At 47.7% G+C, this 19019-nt stretch overlaps 1 protein-coding gene across 1 annotated transcript in view; it reads left to right on the top strand.

Annotated features, from left to right (window-relative positions):
• The window catches only part of KIAA1328 (KIAA1328 ortholog), a 229045-nt gene that overhangs the window by 126287 nt on the left and 83739 nt on the right, over positions 1-19019 (top strand). Inside the window, exon 7 of the mRNA XM_056849086.1 lies at positions 12765-13414. Coding sequence (XP_056705064.1) covers positions 12765-13414 — 650 coding nt within the window. The remainder of the gene's footprint in view (positions 1-12764; positions 13415-19019) is intronic.

The raw sequence follows: 19019 nt of genomic DNA, 5'->3' as shown, positions 1-19019 counted from the left end.
ATGATTTTAACGAGTTGACATGTTCTGCACTTATTTATTTATGTCCCGCCTTCCTCCAAAGCAGCTTACGTTGTTCTCCTCCCCTTTGTTTTATCCTCACAACCACCCTGTGCCGGAGGACTTGTTCTCCACTTGGCCTGGGCCTGTTATCAAAGGGTAATCTTCTTTCCTATATGGATTCTCTGGTTAGTCCAAAGTTATGTAGAATCTTTATGCATTCAAGATTTAATTGCCCTTTTTCAATGAGTTTGTGGGCCGTATGCTAAAGATCCCTTTTTCAGACCGGCTGTGTTCAGTCATTGGACTTCTTGGTACATATCCTTTTGCACTGTCCTTACGTATACCAACTTAGGCTAAATGGATTATGTTTTAACAAATGGTCCACATCTTCTCGAGCAACTTTGGAGCAAAAGGTTCAGTTCCTCTTAGAGGACTCTGACCCTCAGCATACCTTTTTTTGTTGCTCATTTTTTGGCAGCTGTAGAGAAGAGAGGGAGATGTTTTTAAAGATAGGGCTTATTTAAGTTTTAATGGTTTTATTGTTCAAGACCTTGGTCTAAGAACAGGGGGAAAGAAAGAAAAGAAAGTAGACATCCACCCTGTGAGGTAGGTTAGGCTGAGAGCAGCAAGAGTGTGTAATCATAGCTGGCCTCCCTCCCCCTTCCCCACTTTTCATCTGTTTCCATCTTGTTGAATCTTAAGGGGGGGGGTCCCGATTGCCTTTCCCCAGACTTGCCATGGACCTGTGTGCTATTAACAGGAACCGCTTGACTTTATCATTAGATTTTATTGTTGGAATTGTACTGTACCCATTTTACTTATTATGGTTTGGATTGTGTTTAATGTTCGTTAGCCGCTCTGAGCCCGGCCTCAGTTGGAATAGAGAGTGGGATACAAATTCAATAAATAAATAAAGCATGTGACTAGCCCAAGGTCACCCAGCGAGCGTCCACGACAGAGCAGGGATTTGAACGGGTCTCCCAGATTCTAGTCCAACACTTTAACCACTACACCACTCTGGCTGTCTTGTCAGAGCTCAGTGCAGAAACCATCTTGGCTGCATCTCATAACCAATTTCATTTACCCCATTCACCTCTGTGGGAGATAAGGAATCCAACTCGAGCTCTATTGCTGGGAGGTGAATTGAATTTTGTCTTGGAATAAGATAGGGCTGTCATATAGAGGAGGGTGCCGAGTTGTTTTCCGTTGCCCTAGAAGGTTGGACCAGAACCAACGGGTTGAAATTAAATCAAAAGAGTTTCCGTCTAGACATTAGGAAGAATTTTCTAACAGAGCATTTCCTCAGTGGAACAGGCTTCCTCGGGAGGTGGTGAGCTCTCCTTCCCTGGAGGTTTTTAAGAAGAGGTTAGATGGCCATCTGTCAGAAATGCTAATTCTGTGACCTTAGGCAGATGATGAGAGGGCGGGCATCTTGGCCATCTTCTGGTCACTGGGTGTGTGTGGGGGAGGTAGTTGTGAATTTCCTGCATTGTGCAAGGGGTTGGACTAGATGACCCTGGTGGTCCGTTCCAACTCTATGATTCTATGATATGGGCATTCTCCAAATCTAAATTCAACACCAAGTAAATGCCTAACCTTCACCATAATAGTGTAATTGATTTTATGCAGCGTATAGGGTTGAGATGATATTGGAGCTCTGTCAACATTTTTAGAAGCGTCTGAAGCACCCCGCTCCTTATCTGGAAACCTTTTGGGCATCGTTGACCAATGGGAAACCTTCGTGCCCTTGCAGAGCGAGGGTAAAAAGCAGTCATATTTGACTCGAGTGTGTCATCTCATCATGGCACTCACTTTCAACAGACTTTGCTTTCCATCATGGAGCCAAAATGGTCTATGTAGCTCTAGGGTGGCGGAAAGTGATGTCAAGTCGCAGCCGACTTATGGCAACCCTGTAGGGTTTTCGAGACAGGTGAACAGAGGTGGGTTTGCCATTGCCTGACTCTGTGCAGCAACCCTGGGTTTCCTTGGTGTTCGCCCATCCAAGTACTAACCATTGCCAACCCTGCTTAGCTTCTGAGATCTGATGAGATCGGGCGAGCCCGGGCCATCCAGGTCAGGGTAGAAATGAAACTGGAAACATTTGTGGTCAGTCTTCAAGACCTGAGCAAGACTTGGAAGGCTTTAAGGGGGGGAGTGGACATGTTCATGGAGGAGAGGGCTATCCATGGCTACTAGTCAAAATGGATGCTAGTCATGATGCATCTATATTCTCTCCAGGATCAGAGGAGCATGCCTATTATCTTAGGTGCTGTGGAACACAGGCAGGATGGTGCTGCTGCAGCCGTCTTGTTTGTGGCTTCCTAGAGGCACCTGGTTGGCCACTGTGTGAACAGACTGCTGGACTTGATGGGCCTCGGTCTGATCCAGCAGGGCCTTTCTTATGTTCTTATGCTATTGATAAGACTTTTTGGTGGTCATGAGTCAGAAGCGACTTGATGGCACTTCACACACACACACACACACACACACAATTTGGGGCACTGTGCAGAGCGTGTGGGAGAGGGGCACATTTTGGAAGGAGAAATCTTGCCCTCTCCCTGTCTGAGATGGGGCCTCTGCCTTTTGAACTGGCTGCAAAGAGAGAAGCATCAGGGGAACGGATGAACCGTGAGCTGGCCCTTCCATTTCAGCTGTGAGGTTCAGCTCCCGTTTCTTTGCCCATATGCAGATATTTCAGTTCTCAACACAGTAGCCGAGCTGGGAAGAACACTGCCAGAAGACAAGCTTTGCCTCCTGTTTTCCTTGTGTCCAGCCAAGAGAGTCGTCCATTGCTACATCACATCAAAAAAGACTCTTTAAACAACACACGCACACTAGAACTTTTTTGTTAGGTTGTGATCATGAGGAGGCAGGCTGCCTTTCATGCACCGTTTTGAAACGTTGGTGCCTCTGCGGTCCTTTTTTGCCATTCCTTGGTACGGTTGTCACTCGAGGGGCAGAGTCGAGGTCAATCGGGCCGAGCCACGGGGGCGCTGCTGGCTAGCCTCAGGAACGCTCCCTACAAATGTAGGATCAAAAGGGCAGCCAAGTGAAATTTTTCTGCTTGCTCTCTCTTTTTATTTTTAATGAATTATTACCCGGAGACCTGGATCATTAGCAGAATCTAAATGTTCTTCTGCAAGGACACTGGCCTGCTTGTGCTCATCACTTGGGGGCCGCCTTTTCTATGAAGAAGTAGAGAAAGAAGAAGAATTGGTTTTTATATGCCAACTTTCTCTACCACTTAAGGAAGAATCAAACCAGCTTACAATAACCTTCCCTTCCCCTCCCCACAACAGACACCCTGTTAGGTAGACGGGGCTGAGAGAGCGCTAAGGGAGCTGTGACTAGCCCGAGGTCACCCAGCTGGCTTCACATGTAGGAGTGGGGAAACCAACCTGGTTCACCAGATTAGCCTCCGCTGGTCATGTGGAGGAGCGGGGAATCAAACCCAGTTCTCCGGATCAGAGCCCACTGCTCCAAACCACCGCTCTTAACCACTACACCACGCTGCCCCTCCATTAAGCCTGCAGCATTTTGGGATGCTGCAGCATTTTGGGATGCCTCCATTGTGGAAACACCCCTCCCCTCCATTGACTTGGCCCTCAGTTTGCAAGACCAGAGCAAGGCTGTGAACGACTGGACGTTTTGGAGGACATTGAATCATAGGGTCGCCATGAGTCAGATGCGACTTGATGGCCCTTAACATACTCACAGAAGGTGACGCAGCTCCGGATTACTAGAAACGGAAGCGAAGGGGAACTTCCAGCAGTGATCTGTTAGTGTGAACATGCTGGCATAAATTGCCAGATGTCTCGCATGATCCCCATTCTTTGACGATTAATGTCGGTTAGCCAAGTCAGAGGCGTTAATCCACACTGCCATCATGCCATTCAGAGCACTACTCCCTTTCAATCATGGACGGGAAATTTGACTTTAGCTGGGGCACAGGTGTACAGGCTACGACCCAGTGTGATGTAGTGGTTAAGAGCGGTGGTTTGGAGTGGTGGACTAATCTGGAGAGCCCGGTTTGGTTCCCCACTCCTCCACATGAGCAGAGGACTCTAATCTGGTGAACCGGGTTGGTTTCAGCATGCCTCTGGAACAGACAGGACTCGGCGTGGCTGGTGATCCTTCACCGAGCTCCCTTGGTGGCTTCACCATCAGTCAATGACTGGAGCCAAACAGGCATGGGAAAATCCAGAGTGCTGGTCTCCCGTTAGTGGGTCTTGTAACCAAGAGGAATCCTGAGGCTTCCTTGACACAAACACACGGATTTTACAGGATTGAGAGGAGCCTGCATATTATCAAGAGCTAGATTTGAGTCCAGTAGCCCCTGAGAGACCAACAAGATTTTGGGGGTATGAGCTTTTCAAAATGGAGGAGAGGGCTACCCATGGCTACTAGTTAAAATGAAAATCCAGAGTGCCTCCCGTTAGTGGGTGTGTTAACCAAGAGGAATCCCGAGGCTTCCTTGATTTCCGTTTTCAAGGATGCCAGATCTGTTTTGATCCTCTGCCTGGAGAAGCCGGCTGTTGCCCAGGCAAGATTATGCCACAGCAAACTTGTCCGACAGCCCCCAAGTTACCTGGACGGTCTCATCAATTCATTGCTACGGAATTTGCCATTTACCATTTTTCCTGCCTATCAGAACATTTAGGATTGTTGTTCCTCAGCGCCATTAAGGCTTCTCTCTTTTTGTGCCCCAAACAACTCACTTCTTAACTGAATGCCTACAGCTGTTAGAAAAAGAAAAAAATACCCCAATTTAATGCATGCCGTTGAGAGTCTCATCATATCCTGGAGTCAGTTCTTCTAATTATCCCTCACTAGTAAAATAATAATAATGATTTGGCTGGTGGCAGTTTCAAAACATATTTAGACTCAAACACAAACACACAGATTTTGCAGGATTGAGAGGAGCCTGCATATTTACAAGAGCTAGATTTGATCCCAGTAGAACCTGAGAGACCAACAAGATTTTGAGAGTATGAGCTTTTAAAAATGGAGGAGAGGGCTACTAGTCAAAAGAGATACTAGTTATGATGCATCCCTATTCTCTCCAGGACCAGGGGAGCATGCCTATTATATTAGGTGCCGTGGAATATAAGCAGGATCATGCTGCTGCAGTTTTTGTTTGTGGGCTTCCTAGAAGAACTTGGTTGGCCACTGTGTGAATAGACTGCTGGATTTGATGGACGTTGGTCTGATCCAGCATGGCCTTTTCTTATGTTCTTATGATGCATATTATTCTCTCCTGTATCAGAGGAGCATGCTTATTATATCAGGTGCTGATGCAGTCGTCTAGTTTGTGGGCTTTCTAGAGGAACCTGGTTGGCTACTGTGTGAACAGACTGCTGGACTTGATGGGCCTTGGTCTGATCCAGTGTGACTTTTCTGATGTTCTTATACCTATTCTCTCCAGGATCAGAGGAGCATGCCCTATGATATTAGGTGCTGGGGAACACAGGCAGGATAATGCTGCTGAAATTGTCCTGTTTGTGGGCTTCCTAGAGGCACCTGGTTGGCCACTGTGTGAACAAACTGCTGGACTTGATGGGCCTAGGTCTGATTCAGCAGGGCTTTTCTTATGTTCTTAAACTCTTGTTGGTCTAAGGTACTGCTGGACTTGAAGCTAGCTCTACTACTGAAGACCAACAAACCACCACTCTTAACCACATGAAGCTCTTTTATACTGAAGTTTTTGAAGTTTTGATGGACCAAGTTTTTATACTTGGTCCATCAAGGTAAGTATTTTCTACACAGAAAGCCAACTGCTCTACAGGGTCTCTGGTAGAGGTCTTTCACATCATCAACCACCTCATTCTTTAAACTGGTGATGCCGGGGATTGAACCTGGGACCTTCCACATGCCAAGCAGATGCTCTGCCAGCAAGCCACAGCCCCTTCCTTGAGCTTTTAAGGTAGTTTTGGAGGGTAGCCATGTTAGTATGCAGTAGAACAACTAGATTTGAGTCCAATGGAACCTTAAACACCGACAAGATTTTGTGTGTGGGCGGGGGGTGATCTTTCGTGAGTCTAGGCTTGGCATCTGACAAAGGGAGCTTTGATTCTCGAAATCTCATACTCCCCAAAATCTTGGTCTGTAAAGTGCCTCTGGACCCGAATGTAGCAGAATTTAAAGTGCTCTCTGTGCTTCCTGTCAGGGGTTTACTTCATTTCATAGAATCACAGAGTTGGAAGGGACCACCAGGGTCATCTAGTCCAACCCCCTGCATAGGGCAGGAAATTCACAACTACCTCCCCCCCCACATTCCCAGTGACCCCTACTCCATGGCCAGAAGATAGCCAAGGTGCCCTCCCTCCCATGATCTGTCTCTCATGATCTATGTGGTTTATCCCAGATGATCTCTCCCCTGCTTTTTTAAACATTCTTTTTTGGTATGGACTAATTTAAAAAAAAAAAAACACTTGCCAGTAATGACTTTTAATATGTTTTAAATTCACTGCTTGTAAGTGATGATATGAAATCCCTGAGGCAGGTCAAAATAACATATGTTAAAACCTTGTGTGTGTGTTTGTGTTTGGTTATTTTTATTATTTTTTCTTCTTCTGGACCTGGAGATCAGCCTCTGCGGCTGACGGGTGGGAAGGGTTGGGAGGGGGGGGATTATACAAACCTCCGGGGGCCATTAGACTTAACTTGTTTACTGCATTGATATCTATATGTTAAATGACAAGAGAGTTCAGATTATTGAATAATTTAAAATTCAGCTCTAATTGGTGTCACGTGGCCTAGAAAAGGCCACGGATGACGCCAGGAGCAGGCTGCACGGCGCCAATAAATAATTCATAAATGAGATCATTCATTTGCCGGGATGTCTTGTTAAATGCAGAAGTTTGTAAGTAATAACGGATGATATAACACCTGTAAGTATTTAGTTCATATTCTGGAAGGTAATCTACCTTGATGATCTTCGAGCAGAAAAAAAAAGCTGCCAGAGCGTGCGAGTTAATTGCACAAGGGAGAATGCACTCCATTTATCCGGGATGGGGCTTTGGCAGAGATTACCATGCATCTGTTGCCGTTTGCATTCCCGATCAGCCAGCCGACGGCTCCGCGCGCACGCCGACCCCAGCCTTGGCGAGGCGGGCCGCCGTTCGCCTGCCCTTATTCCGCGTGAACTCCAAATGCACTGGGAAATGGCGGCAACCTGATCTGCTCACAAATGGTATTGTTTCTGAAATATTTATCTAGGTCTCGCACCGCTGAGCCCTCAGTAAAATAAAGGGCAGGTGTGGTGGAAAAAATAAAAAAAAAGCCTCCTCCACCACCCTGGAGTCAGAGAGAGTCTCTCTCTCTCTCTCTCTCTCTCTCTCTCTCTCTCTCTCCCTCTCTCTCTCTCTCTCCCTCTCCCTCTCCCTCTCCCTCTCCCTCTCCCTCTCCCTCTCCCTCTCCCTCTCCCTCTCCCTCTGGCCTGCCTCTGCTGTGTTGTGGTTGTGTAGCTGTGTTGCATCCTTTTGTCCTCAGACAGTGGCCTCCTTGGCCATTTCAGCTCTCCCAAGTCATAGAATCATAGAGTTGGAAGGGTCACCAGGGTCATCTAGTCCAACCCCCGGCACAATGCAGGAAATTCACAACTGCTCCCCCCCACACCCCCAGTGATCCCCTACTCCATGCCAAGAAGCCCTCCCTCTCATCATCTGCCTAAGGTCATTGCTGACAGATAGCCATCTAGCCTCTTCTTTAAAACCTCCAGGGAAGGAGCACTTACCACCTCCTGAGGAAGCCTGTTTCACTGAGGAATTGCTCTAACTGTTAGAAAATTCTGATTTAATTTCAACCCATGGGTTCTTGTCCGACCTTCTGGAGCAACAGAAAACACCTCGGAACCATCCTCCATATGACAGCCCTTCAAGTACTTGAAGATGGCTATCATATCACCTCTCAGTCTTCTCCTCTCCAGGCTAAACATACCCAGCTCCTTCAACCTTTCCTCACAGGACTTGGTCTCCAGACCCCTCACCATCTTTGTTGCCTTCCTGCTGTTGTCATGATACTGTGTTGGAAGAGGTGGTCAGTTCCAAACTGGCTTTACCCTTTCTAGAAAATGCCTGTCTGGAGAGAAGTGCAGTGGTCTGAAATATAATGTAAGAACATTAGAAGAGCCCTGCTGGATCAGACCAGTGGTCCTCCTAGTCTAGTATCCTGCCTCACACTGTGGCCAACCAGTTCCTCTGGAGGCCCAACAGCAGGGAATAGAGGCAGATGCCTTAAGAAGAGAACATAAGAACATCAGAAGAGCTCCGTGGGATCAGACCAGTGGTCCATCTAGTCCAGCATCTCATCTCCCACAGTGTCCAACCAGTTCCTCAGGAGGTCCAACAACAGGGCACAGAGGCTGAGGCCTTCCCCTTATAAAAACATCAGAGAGACCCTGCTGAAGCAGACCAGTGGTCCATCTAGTCCAGAACCCCTTCTCCCACAGTGGCCAGCCAGTTCCTCTGGAGGTCCAACCACAGGGCATAGAGGCCGAGGCCTTCCCCTGATGTTGGCTTCTGGCACCGGTCAGCAGAGGTTGACTGTCTCTGAACTTTGCAGTTCCTTTTAGTCACCATGGCTTGTAGTCATTGATGGGCCTCTCCTCCATGCATTTGTCTAATTCCACTTTAAACGTTCTATGTCTGTGGCCATCACTACGTCTTCGGGCAGAAATACGCTGGAGTTATTCCTGTTGGAAGTCGGAGGTTGGCTGTGTGGAAAGGCGGCATAGCCATCGTCTCTGCCTGAGACCCTGGAGAGCCGCTGCTGGTCTGAGTAGACAATACTGACTGTGATGGACCAAGGGCCTGATTCAGTATAAAGCAGCTTCATGTGTATGTATGTATCCCTTCAGATTGTAGCACAGTTTTAAAGCCGTGATCTACAAAGTATGAACTTCAAAACAAAACAAAGCTAGACCGCCTACCTCTGATTACCAAATGGTGGCTCAGGCCTGTAATGGAGCTTCTCAGAAGTACCTGGCTGTAGTTAGGTTAGGAGGACCCTTGGACTTGACCCAAGGCTGTGTGGAAAGGTGGCATAGCCATCGTCTCAATAAATAAATAGAGCAGACATCCCTTGTGCGGGAAGAGCATACCTGCTCTGACCCCGTTGGCTGCCAAGTTCCATTTTGCCAGTCTCTTTGGAAGCCGCATCCCTGCATTCCCGCCCATTGCGCTGTGCCCGACGAGAACAATGTAGCTTTGTTACCGTTCCTCTTCCGTTGTGTGTGGGTTTGGGGGTGAGGGAGGTTGGCGTACTTGAGATACAGCAATCATCATCATCATACATCATTCATGAGCCACAATGGCACTTTATCTCCCGCTAAGAAAATAGGCAACTAACCTTTTTTAACATTGTTATCAACCTTATTTATCTTGGAGTATTAATATAGGCAATCTCTGTCCCATCTTAGGTGCTTTGTAATGATTCATCTTAGACTTCTTATTCTTTTTCTTCCTTTTTTGCTTGTAACGGAGATTTCAGTAAAAGATTGGGCAATAAAAGGAATGAGCCCGAACGTCGAATATCTTTCACTCGCCGTTTTAATTTTGCATATTTCTTTTAGTAAAGAATTTGCTTAACTCTTTCAATGAAAGAGCCAAGGGGGCGGGAGGGTGCAAAGGCAGCAGATCAGAGTCAAAACTGGACTCCTTCTTGTAGGGCAATAAGAACATAAGAAAGGCCCTGCTGGATCAGACCAAGGCCCATCAAGTCCAGCAGTCTGTTCACACAGTGGCCAACCAGGTGCTTCTAGGAAGCCCACAAACAAGGCGACTGCAGCAGCAGCATCCTGCCTGTGTTTCACAGCACTTAATAGAATAGGCCTGCTCCTCTGATCCTGGAGAGGACATAAGAACATAAGGAATGCCATGCTGGATCTGACCAAGGCCCATCAAGTCTATCAGTCTGCTCACACAGTGGTCAACCAGGTGCCTCTAGGAAGCCCACGAACAAGACGACTGCAGCAGCACCATCCTGCCTGTGTTCCACAGCACCTCATATAATAGTTCAGTCCCCGGCATCTCCAGTTAAAGGGACTAGCCAAGTAGGTGATGTGAAAGACCTCTGCCTGAGACCCTGGAGCGCTGCTGCCAGTCTGACTAGACAGTACTGTCCTTGATGGACCAAGGGTCTGACTCAGTGTAAGGCAGCTTCATGCGTTCATATGCTTGGTATGCAGAATGTCTCAGGTTCGATCCCCGGCATGTCCAGTTAAAGGATCTGGCAGGAAGTGATGTGAAAGACTGCCACCTGAGATCCTGGAAAGCAGTTGCCAGTCTGAGTAGACTATGATGGACCAAGCGCCTGATTCAGTTGAAGTCAGCTTCCTGTGTTCATGTGCTTTCGGGGTATGAGTTTTCGGGAGTCAGAGCTCACACCCATGAGAGCCAGCATGATGTAGTGGTTTGGAGTGGTGTACTCTGATCTGGAGAACCGGGTTTGATTCCCCACTCCTCCACATGAGTGGCGGAGGCTAATCTGGTGAACTGGATTTGTTTCCCCACTCCTACACATGAATCCAGCTGGCTGACCTTGGGCTAGTCACACTCTCTCAGCCCCACCTACTTGACAGGGTGTCTGTTGTGGGGAGGGGAAGGGAAGGTTATTGTAAGCCGGTTTAATTCTTCTTAAGTGGTAGAGAAAATCGGCATATAAAAACCCACTCTTCTTCTTCTTACTCTTCTTCTTCTTCTTCTTCCTCTTCTTCCTCTTCCTCTTCTTCTTCCTCTTCTTCTTCTTCTGCCTCTCCCTCCTCTTCTTCCTCCTCTTCCTCCTCTCCCCTCCCCCCCAATCATAGTAAGACACTATCAAATATTCACATTTTCCTCCATCAGCGATCAGAGGTTTAAAAGTGTTCCCAGTGGTTTTCCCCATCAGACCATCTAAGTTCTGTTTCTTCAACTTGACTCCTGCTCTACAATATCATTAATTGTTGCCACTGCCCCCACCTCACTCATATAATGTGGGACACAATGGAGAATGGAACATTGATCTCAAAGCAAAAGCGAACAAGGCAAAGATGCTGTTGAGCTACGATTAAGCACTGTGCAGGAATAGGCCGCGATGCATGCTGTACTTTTGCAACGCCTGTTAATGCAAGATCGAGAAACTATCAGTCTGGTTCCTCTCCAGCAAGCCCTCACCCCTTTCCTGGAATCTTTGGATTGAGCTGAGAAATGCAAATTACAGTGACTTTCCGGCTCTGGAGTTTTATCAGAGTCTCATCGCCCGCCCAACTTAATTGAAAAAAATCACTTTTATGGTGGGATTTAAGCGCGTTTTGTGGTTGAATGACAGCTTTTGATGCAGAAGCGCATTTTACAGGAAGCGGTCTAGTTCTTTATCAGTGTTTCTGTAAGGATATTTCAAAAACTCTCATCAAATTTCCAACAGTAAGTAATATCCCATTCAGTGCAAGGTGAAATGTTTTACATCAAATCCCCTGCTGTGTAATGGCCAATCAGACGGTATTTATAGTGGCTGAATGGATTTCTTGCCTTCGTATTCAAAATTAAACATTTTCAAACATTAACATTTAATGCTTTTTCTCCCCCTTCTTTTTTTTTTGCCACACTTCAAGTTGATTTTATGTAACCCTAGATACTCACTACTCCTTGATAGGTTGAAGTACCTTGTTTATGCCCTAGATCCCGCAGGCAGTGGTTTTATATTTATTGTACCTGTGTAGACAGAATTAAATTGCAGATTTGATAGCACGTTCATCCCTTCCCTTTGAAAACCGTTTTCCGGGGAGCCGCGTTAGGTGTCGATCAGCAAACTGCTCCGAGCTGACTGATTCCAGCAGAAGTTGTTTTGCTCTTTGAGCCAGTGATGAAAACTAGAAAAGGAACAGCTCGATTCGAGTCCAGGAGCACCTCAGAGACCAGCAAAATTTTGGGGGTATGAGTTTTTGGGAGTCAAAGCTCACACCCTGAAAATCTTGTCGGTCTCTAAGGTGCTACTGGACTCAAATCTAACTAGATCACAATGGGTAACTGTGCTAGTCTGTCACTAGCAGTAGAAAAGAGCAAGAGTCCAGCACCACCGTAAAGACTACCGACATTTCTGGCAGGGATACGAGCTTTCGTGACCTGCAGCTCACTTCTTCAGATACAGCTAGAATGTGAGTCCATCTATCCTTAAGTAGAGATGAGTGAATTAGAAACACAATGGCAATGTAAATGTCAAAAGCAAGTAAATGACATCAGCAGGTGTGATTGGATTAGGTGTGATAGCAGAGGGGTAGTAGGCGTGGAGAAATCAGCATTGGTAACAAGGCAGGAATCCCAGATCTCTATTAAGTCCCAGAGAATGCATAGTCTTGAGCTTCGTTATTAGTTGTAATTCAGCAGTCTCTCTCTGCCAAAAAAACAACTCAGTGGGTTATAGATCAAATCAAGCCTGAACTGACCCTAGGCCTAGAAGCTAAAATGACTAAACTGACGCTATCGTATCTTGGTCACATTATGACAAGACAAGAGTCACTAGAAAAGACAGTCATGCTAGGAAAAGTTGAGGGCGGCAGGAAAAGAGGAAGAGACAACAAGAGATGGAGTGACTCAATAAAGGAAGCCACGGCCCTCAGTTTGCAAGATCTGAGCAAGTCTGTCAATGATAGGACCTTTTGGAGGACATTGATTCATAGGGTCGCCATGAGTCGGAAGCGACTTGACGGCACTTAACACACACAACACTTACAAGTATTTTGTATAGCATTTGAGAGGTTAAACTTAGGTTACCTTTCTCGTTACTTACAGATGTCCCACCAGAGAAGTCTCTGTCAGCCACAGTTTGAGCTGGACGGGTCCTACCTCAATATAGCAAGACCCCAGACTCTGTACAAAAACAACAGCAGCGGTCCTTCTGCATCCGTGGCTCCGCCGTGCCAGAACAGCCACGGTCCTGAGGTTCCAATCCATGATGGCAGGCCAGAAGATCAGAGCCGGTGTCTGCTGGAAAACAGGCTGCATGGGAAATGCAACAACCTGGTCTCCCCGGGCAAGCCAAAGGAGCTTCCCCACACAAAAAGAACTCCTGACGCATGCCAGAGGGTCAGCGAGTGCCCGCTTCCAGCTTGCGCCTTTCACAAGAAGGCTTGTAGCTCAGATTACAGCTTCTTCCAGGAGGGCTACCACACTCCAAGAAGACCCACCGGGCCGCATGGCGGAGTGTCCCCAGACCGCCCGGGCCCGTCGCGTTCCTTGGGGATGAACGGTAGCCCGGGCTCCGGGTCCAAAGGGAAGGGGCGGGGCCAGAGGCTGTCGGAGGAAAGGAGGAGGCAGCTCCTGCTGCAGAAGATGGAGCTGGAGATCGAAAAGGAGCGCCTGCAGAACCTCTTGGCCGAAAAGGAGGCCAAGCTCTTGCTTCAGCAGCAGGAGCTGCGCCAGTCCAGGCAGGCTTATGACAGGTGGGTGTCCCGGAAGGGTTGTGTGACCATGGGGGGGGGGGGGTGTTGTGGGGGGGGGATCTACGGCGGGGGTGGGAAGTGCCATCAAGCTGCAGCCGACTTAGGGCAACTACGTCGGGTTTTCAAGGCAAGAGGTGAACAGAGGTGGTTTGCCATTCTTCCCTCCCCCCCTTATCAAAAGCTTCTAAAGTCAATCTTTTTAAATTAGACAAAGTGCAGGTTGTCATTTCACCAGGTAAAGTTCCAATATTAACATGTGCTTACAGAGAATTCAAGAAATTACTTTTTGAATATTGTTAGTGGAACTGACAATGTGCTTATATCGAACATTAGCTGTGGAATGTACAACCTGAATTTGTTGGATAACTATATTTTGAATATCAACTTGTAACTTGAATTTGTTTGACTTATCCATAATTTGAATTTGTTGAATTTTCTGTGAGCACATGTTTATGTTAGAAGCTTACCTGGCGAATTAACAACCTGTATTTTGTCTAATTTATAGACAAAATAATCCACAATTGTATTTAATAGTATTTTTTGATAAGAGGTACTACTGTATGCTTTTGCGTTTGATATTTTTAGTACCTTCATTCCCCCTTGGATATATTGTTTATATTCTTTCCCCCTCCCCCATCTGGTGAATTAAAACACCAGTCCATCGAGGTCAGTATTGCCAACTCAGACTGGCAGCTGCTCTCCAGGGTCTCAGGCAGAGGTCTTTCACTTCACCTGCTGCTTGGTAACAGGAGATGCTGGGGATTGAACGTGAACCTTAATAGCTACAGATTTGTTGGGGGTTGCCTTTGTACCCTGCTCTTTATCGATTTAGACTCGGGTTCGAGCGAGAGTGATTTGAATAAGGCTAACCAGGGAGCCTCGTAGCCACGTATGGGTTTGATCGACCCTCCCCGACACCATGTGACTCATTCTCATTACAGAGGGTGGATATCATTCTCATTACAATAGTGGTAAACATCTTCATTTGAGATTAGGCAGATTCCAAAAATTGGTGTCCTGGGGCTCCATTTCGAATCAGAACCAGTTCATCTTTGTGGCCTCTGTGCAGTCCCACATGGGTACTGCGCTTGTGCAGGGCTGGTCTGCGCATGTACAGTACTCATGTGTGCCTGCACAGAGGACTACTTGATGAACAGCAGTTACAGGTAAGCGCAACACTGTTTTAATCTTTGTGGCCTCCGTGCAGCCCCCACATGGGTACGTTCTCGTTACAATAGTGGTAAACGTCTTCATTTGAGATTAGGCAGATTCCAAAAATTGGTGTCCTGGGGCTCCATTTCGAATCAGAACCAGTTCATCTTTGTGGCCTCTGTGCAGTCCCACATGGGGACTGCACATGCGTAGGCCAGCCCTGCACATGTGCAGTACCCATGTGTGCCTGCACAGAGGATCACTCGAACAATAGTTACAGGTAAGTGCAACACTGTTATCTCGACTGGATTTGGGTCGCACGAACACACAAATCTGCCTTATACCGAATCAGACCCTTGGTCCTTCAAGGTCAGTATTGTCTGCTCAGACGGGCAGCAGCTCTCCAGTGACTTTCACATCCCCCACTACCTGATCCTTTCAGCTGGAGATGCTGGGGATTGAACCTGGGACCTTCTGTGTGCCAAGCAGATGGGTCAGTTCTAGGTGAATCTCTTTTGGCCTCCTGCTCTCTTCCCACGCTTACAAAGGTGGAGGGCATCCTTAGGGAAGGCCGAAGAAATTGTCAGTAGTAGTAATGAGGATTTGTTATTTATTCCCTGAATGCCGTGGCAAGCGTGCAGGTAATTATGGGGAATGTAGTTTCCCCAAAGTCCCAACGTTCCAGAGCTCTCCGCCACCGCCTGCAATAGATATTTCCCTGCAACCAATTGTTCTGCTTTGGTTTTCCCAACGCCTGTTTGCTCAGAGGCAATCAGAGCTGTGTACTTTAGAAGACTACTGGGGTCACAAACAAAGGTGAGGCACTAAGTAGGAGCAGATGGGTTTTTAATGATCAAGGATCTTAAATCCATGCATATGTTTCCGCTAATGGGGGAAGAACAGGCGGGAGGCTGCAGCCAAGGCGAGGCAACACTGCGGTTCGCAAAGCGTTCTTGGAGCACTTGGTAGAGCATCCACTGCCCATCTACGGGACTCTTAAATGTCTTTATGGCGAGGCCTTCTTAATGGTGTTTCCTCGCATCCATTATATCCCGATTCTGATGGGTGGCACGTTCTATGGAACTTTACTTTGCATGAAAGGAGCAGCCATGGAGAAGCCGACAATATCCTTTTTTCATCCTGTTCGGTTTCTTCCCTCACATGAACACCTGATGCTGCCTTATACTGAATCAGACCCATGGTCCAGCAAAGTCAGTATTGTCTACTCAGGCCGGTAGCTGCTCTCCAGGGTCCTCGGCAGAGGTCTTTCACATCAACTCCTTGCCTAGTCCTTTTAACTGGAGATGCCAGGGATCGAACCTGGAGCCTTCTGCATGCCAAACAGATGCTCTACCACTGAGCCACGGCCCCTCCCCATTGGTCCATCAGAGTAATGTCTACTCAGACCGGCAGTGGCTCTCTAGGGTCTCAGGCAGGGATCTTTCACATCACCTACTTGCCCAGTCCCTTTAACTGGAGATACCGGGGATTGAACCTGGAGCCTTCTGCATGCCAAGCAGGTGCTCTACCACTGAGCCACAGACCCTACCCATGGCTCTCCAGGGTCTCAGGCAGGGTTCTTTCACATCACCTACTTGCCTGGTCCCTTTAACTGAAGATGCCGGGGATTGAACCTGGGACCTGATGCTCTACCACTGAGTCACAGACCCTACCCATGGCTCTCCAGGGTCTCAGGCAGGGGTCTTTCACATTACCTACTTGCATAGTCCCTTTAACTGGAGATGGTGGGAGTTGAACCTGGGACCTTCTGCATGCCAAGCAGGTACTTTACCATTGAGCCACAAACCCTCCCCAAGGCTCCAGGGTCTCAGGCAGGGTTCTTTCACCTACTTGCCTGGTCCCTTTAACTGGAGATGCCAGGGATTGAACCTGGGACCTTCTGCATGCCAAGCAGATGCTCTACCACTGAGTCACAGACCCTGCCCATGGCTCTCCAGAGTCTCAGGCAGAGGTCTTTCACATCACCTACTTGCCTGGTCCCTTTAGCTGGAGATGCCAGGGACTGAACCTGGGATTGAACCTTCTGCATGCCAAGCATGTGGTCTACCACTGAGCCATGGCTCCTCTCCTCCAGTACTCTTGGAAGTCCAAATAGATGCCAGGCTTACTGGTGTGCTGTCTGTGGTATTTCTTCCACTCACACCTGCGTGCCCATGCGCCCCCTCTCTTCTTTTCTGCCCCCCCCAACACAGCATGGTGACAGACGGCCGCGTTCAGCACCAGCTGCAATCTCTCAACAGTCATTGACGGTGGCTTCACGGTGAGCACGGCAGATCAAAGGCACATCAGAACCGTCATTCTTCCCCCATCCCCTTTTTAAAATTTTTGGCAGGGGTTTTAGAAATTTGCAGAGACGGTTCACACCTGCAGCGGCAGCTCTGCTATTAAGTCCGGAATCGAGCCGGTCGATCAGAAACCCGAGAGTCCTGCTTGCCGTTTTGGGTTTTCAAAACAAGTTTAGATTTTTGTAACTTATGTGTGCTTTGCGGAGAGACCTGGAGCGCGGCAGACTTTGCCATCTGTATAGACTATGTGAATTATGGTTTTAGATCATCTTAAATTTTGTATTATACCTACATGTATATGATGTTAGCCTCCCTGAGCCTGGTTCGCTGGGGGAGGATTGGCTATACATGAAACATTATTGTTATTGTTGTTGTTGTTGTAGTAGTTATTTCATAGAGTTGGAAGGGAACACCAGGGTCATCTAGTCCAACCCCCTGCACAACGCAGGAAATTGACAACTACCTCCCCCCCACACCCCCAGTGACCACTACTCCATGCTCAGAAGATGGCCAAGATGCCTTCTCTCTCATGATCTTCTTAAGGTCATAGAATCAGCATTGCTGACAGATGGCCATCTAGCCTCTACTTAAAAACCTGCAGGGAAGGAGAGCTGACCACCTCCTGAGGAAGCCTGTTCCAGTGAGGAACCGCTCTGTTAGAATATTCTTCCTAATGTCTAGACGGAAACTCTTCTGATTTAATTTCAACCTGTTGGTTCTGGTCCAACTTTCTGGGGCAACAGAAAACAACTCAGCACCATCCTCTATATGACAACCCTTCAAGTACTTGAAGATGGTTATCATATCCCCTCTCGGTCTTCTCTTCAGTCTAAACATACCTATTATTATGGTATTAAAATACCTGTTGTTGTTGTTGTTGTTGCTGCTGCTGCTGTTGTTGTTATTATCCCTGCTGGGAAGGGAAGGAAAAGAAAGGACCTGCCCAAAAAAACCCGGTTGTGGGTGTCCAAATGAAAGAAAGAAGCAAAATTAATCTCTTGCATCTTTTGAATTTGGAGTTTACTGGATTTTGGAGGGGATTTTAAGTGCTGAATTCAGGAGCTCCCAGCCAGTCATGCTTTCAGTGGGCCACAGCTGGGGTTGCCAACTGCTGTCTGGGAAACACCTGGAGATTTGGGTTGGTGGCTATGGAGGGCGGGACTTGTGGAGGGATTTCGTCTACAGTCTATTATAGGCTGTAGAGTTTGCCCCATGAAGCTGCCATTTTGTCCAAGGAAACTGATCTCTGTAGTCTGATGGTCAGTAGTAATTCTGGGCCCCACCTGAAGGCTGACCACCCTTGCCAGAGCACATGCTCCCCCCCCCCCCCGCTTTGCTGGTGGACCTGCTCTGTGCCTGCACCAGGGGGTGCATTTGCAGAACTTCCCAATCTGTTTGAGATAGTGGGCTTTTCCACATGTCTTATGTCATCCTTTGTGTGCCCATATTGTGTCGGTTCCCCCCCTTTTCTGCATGAGTTTTGCTCCCTCTAATGGTCACTTTGATATTTCATCGATGTATCACTGGTGCTTTCCCAAACACTTGAAAAGTACAGCGAAGTCCACCAGAGCTGGTGTGGGAAAGTGTCACCAAGTCACAGCTGACTTATGGCGACCCCGTCAGGTTTTCACAGCAAGAGGCGTTCAGAGGTGGTTTGTCATTGCCTGCCTCCACATCACAACCCTGGTATTCCTTGCAGGTCTCCCGTCCAAATACTAGCCAGGGCCAGCCCTACTTAGCTTCTGTGATCTGATGAGATTAGGCCCAAAACCAGAGATACAGCGTTGAAATATTGAAGCGACCAATAGAGGGAGAAAACCACATGTGAGAAAGGGGGAGAGGGAATGACTCAGTACGGGCACCCAAGTGAAATTGGGCTAGCCTGGCCAAACCAGAGATACAGCAATGAAATATCAAAGCGACCACTAGATGGAGAAAAACACGTGTGGAAAAGGGGAGTAGGATTACTCAGTATGGGCACACAAGTGACATAAAGAAGAAGGGTAGAAATGCCCAACATGGGGGAGCCTGTAAATTTAGGGACGGTGCTGGATTTGGGGCGAAGCACTAACTGCGAGATCAAGTAACTAGAAGAAGGGCGGCAGAGGGAAGGAGCAAAGGGCAGCCCTCTGGCTCCGAGCCGTTCA

Source organism: Euleptes europaea, chromosome 4 (genome assembly GCF_029931775.1).
Source record: "Euleptes europaea isolate rEulEur1 chromosome 4, rEulEur1.hap1, whole genome shotgun sequence".
Classification (NCBI taxonomy): Eukaryota; Metazoa; Chordata; class Lepidosauria; order Squamata; family Sphaerodactylidae; genus Euleptes; species Euleptes europaea.
The sequence above is the reverse complement of the archived record's forward strand: the minus strand, read 5'-3'. Positions and strand labels throughout refer to the sequence as shown.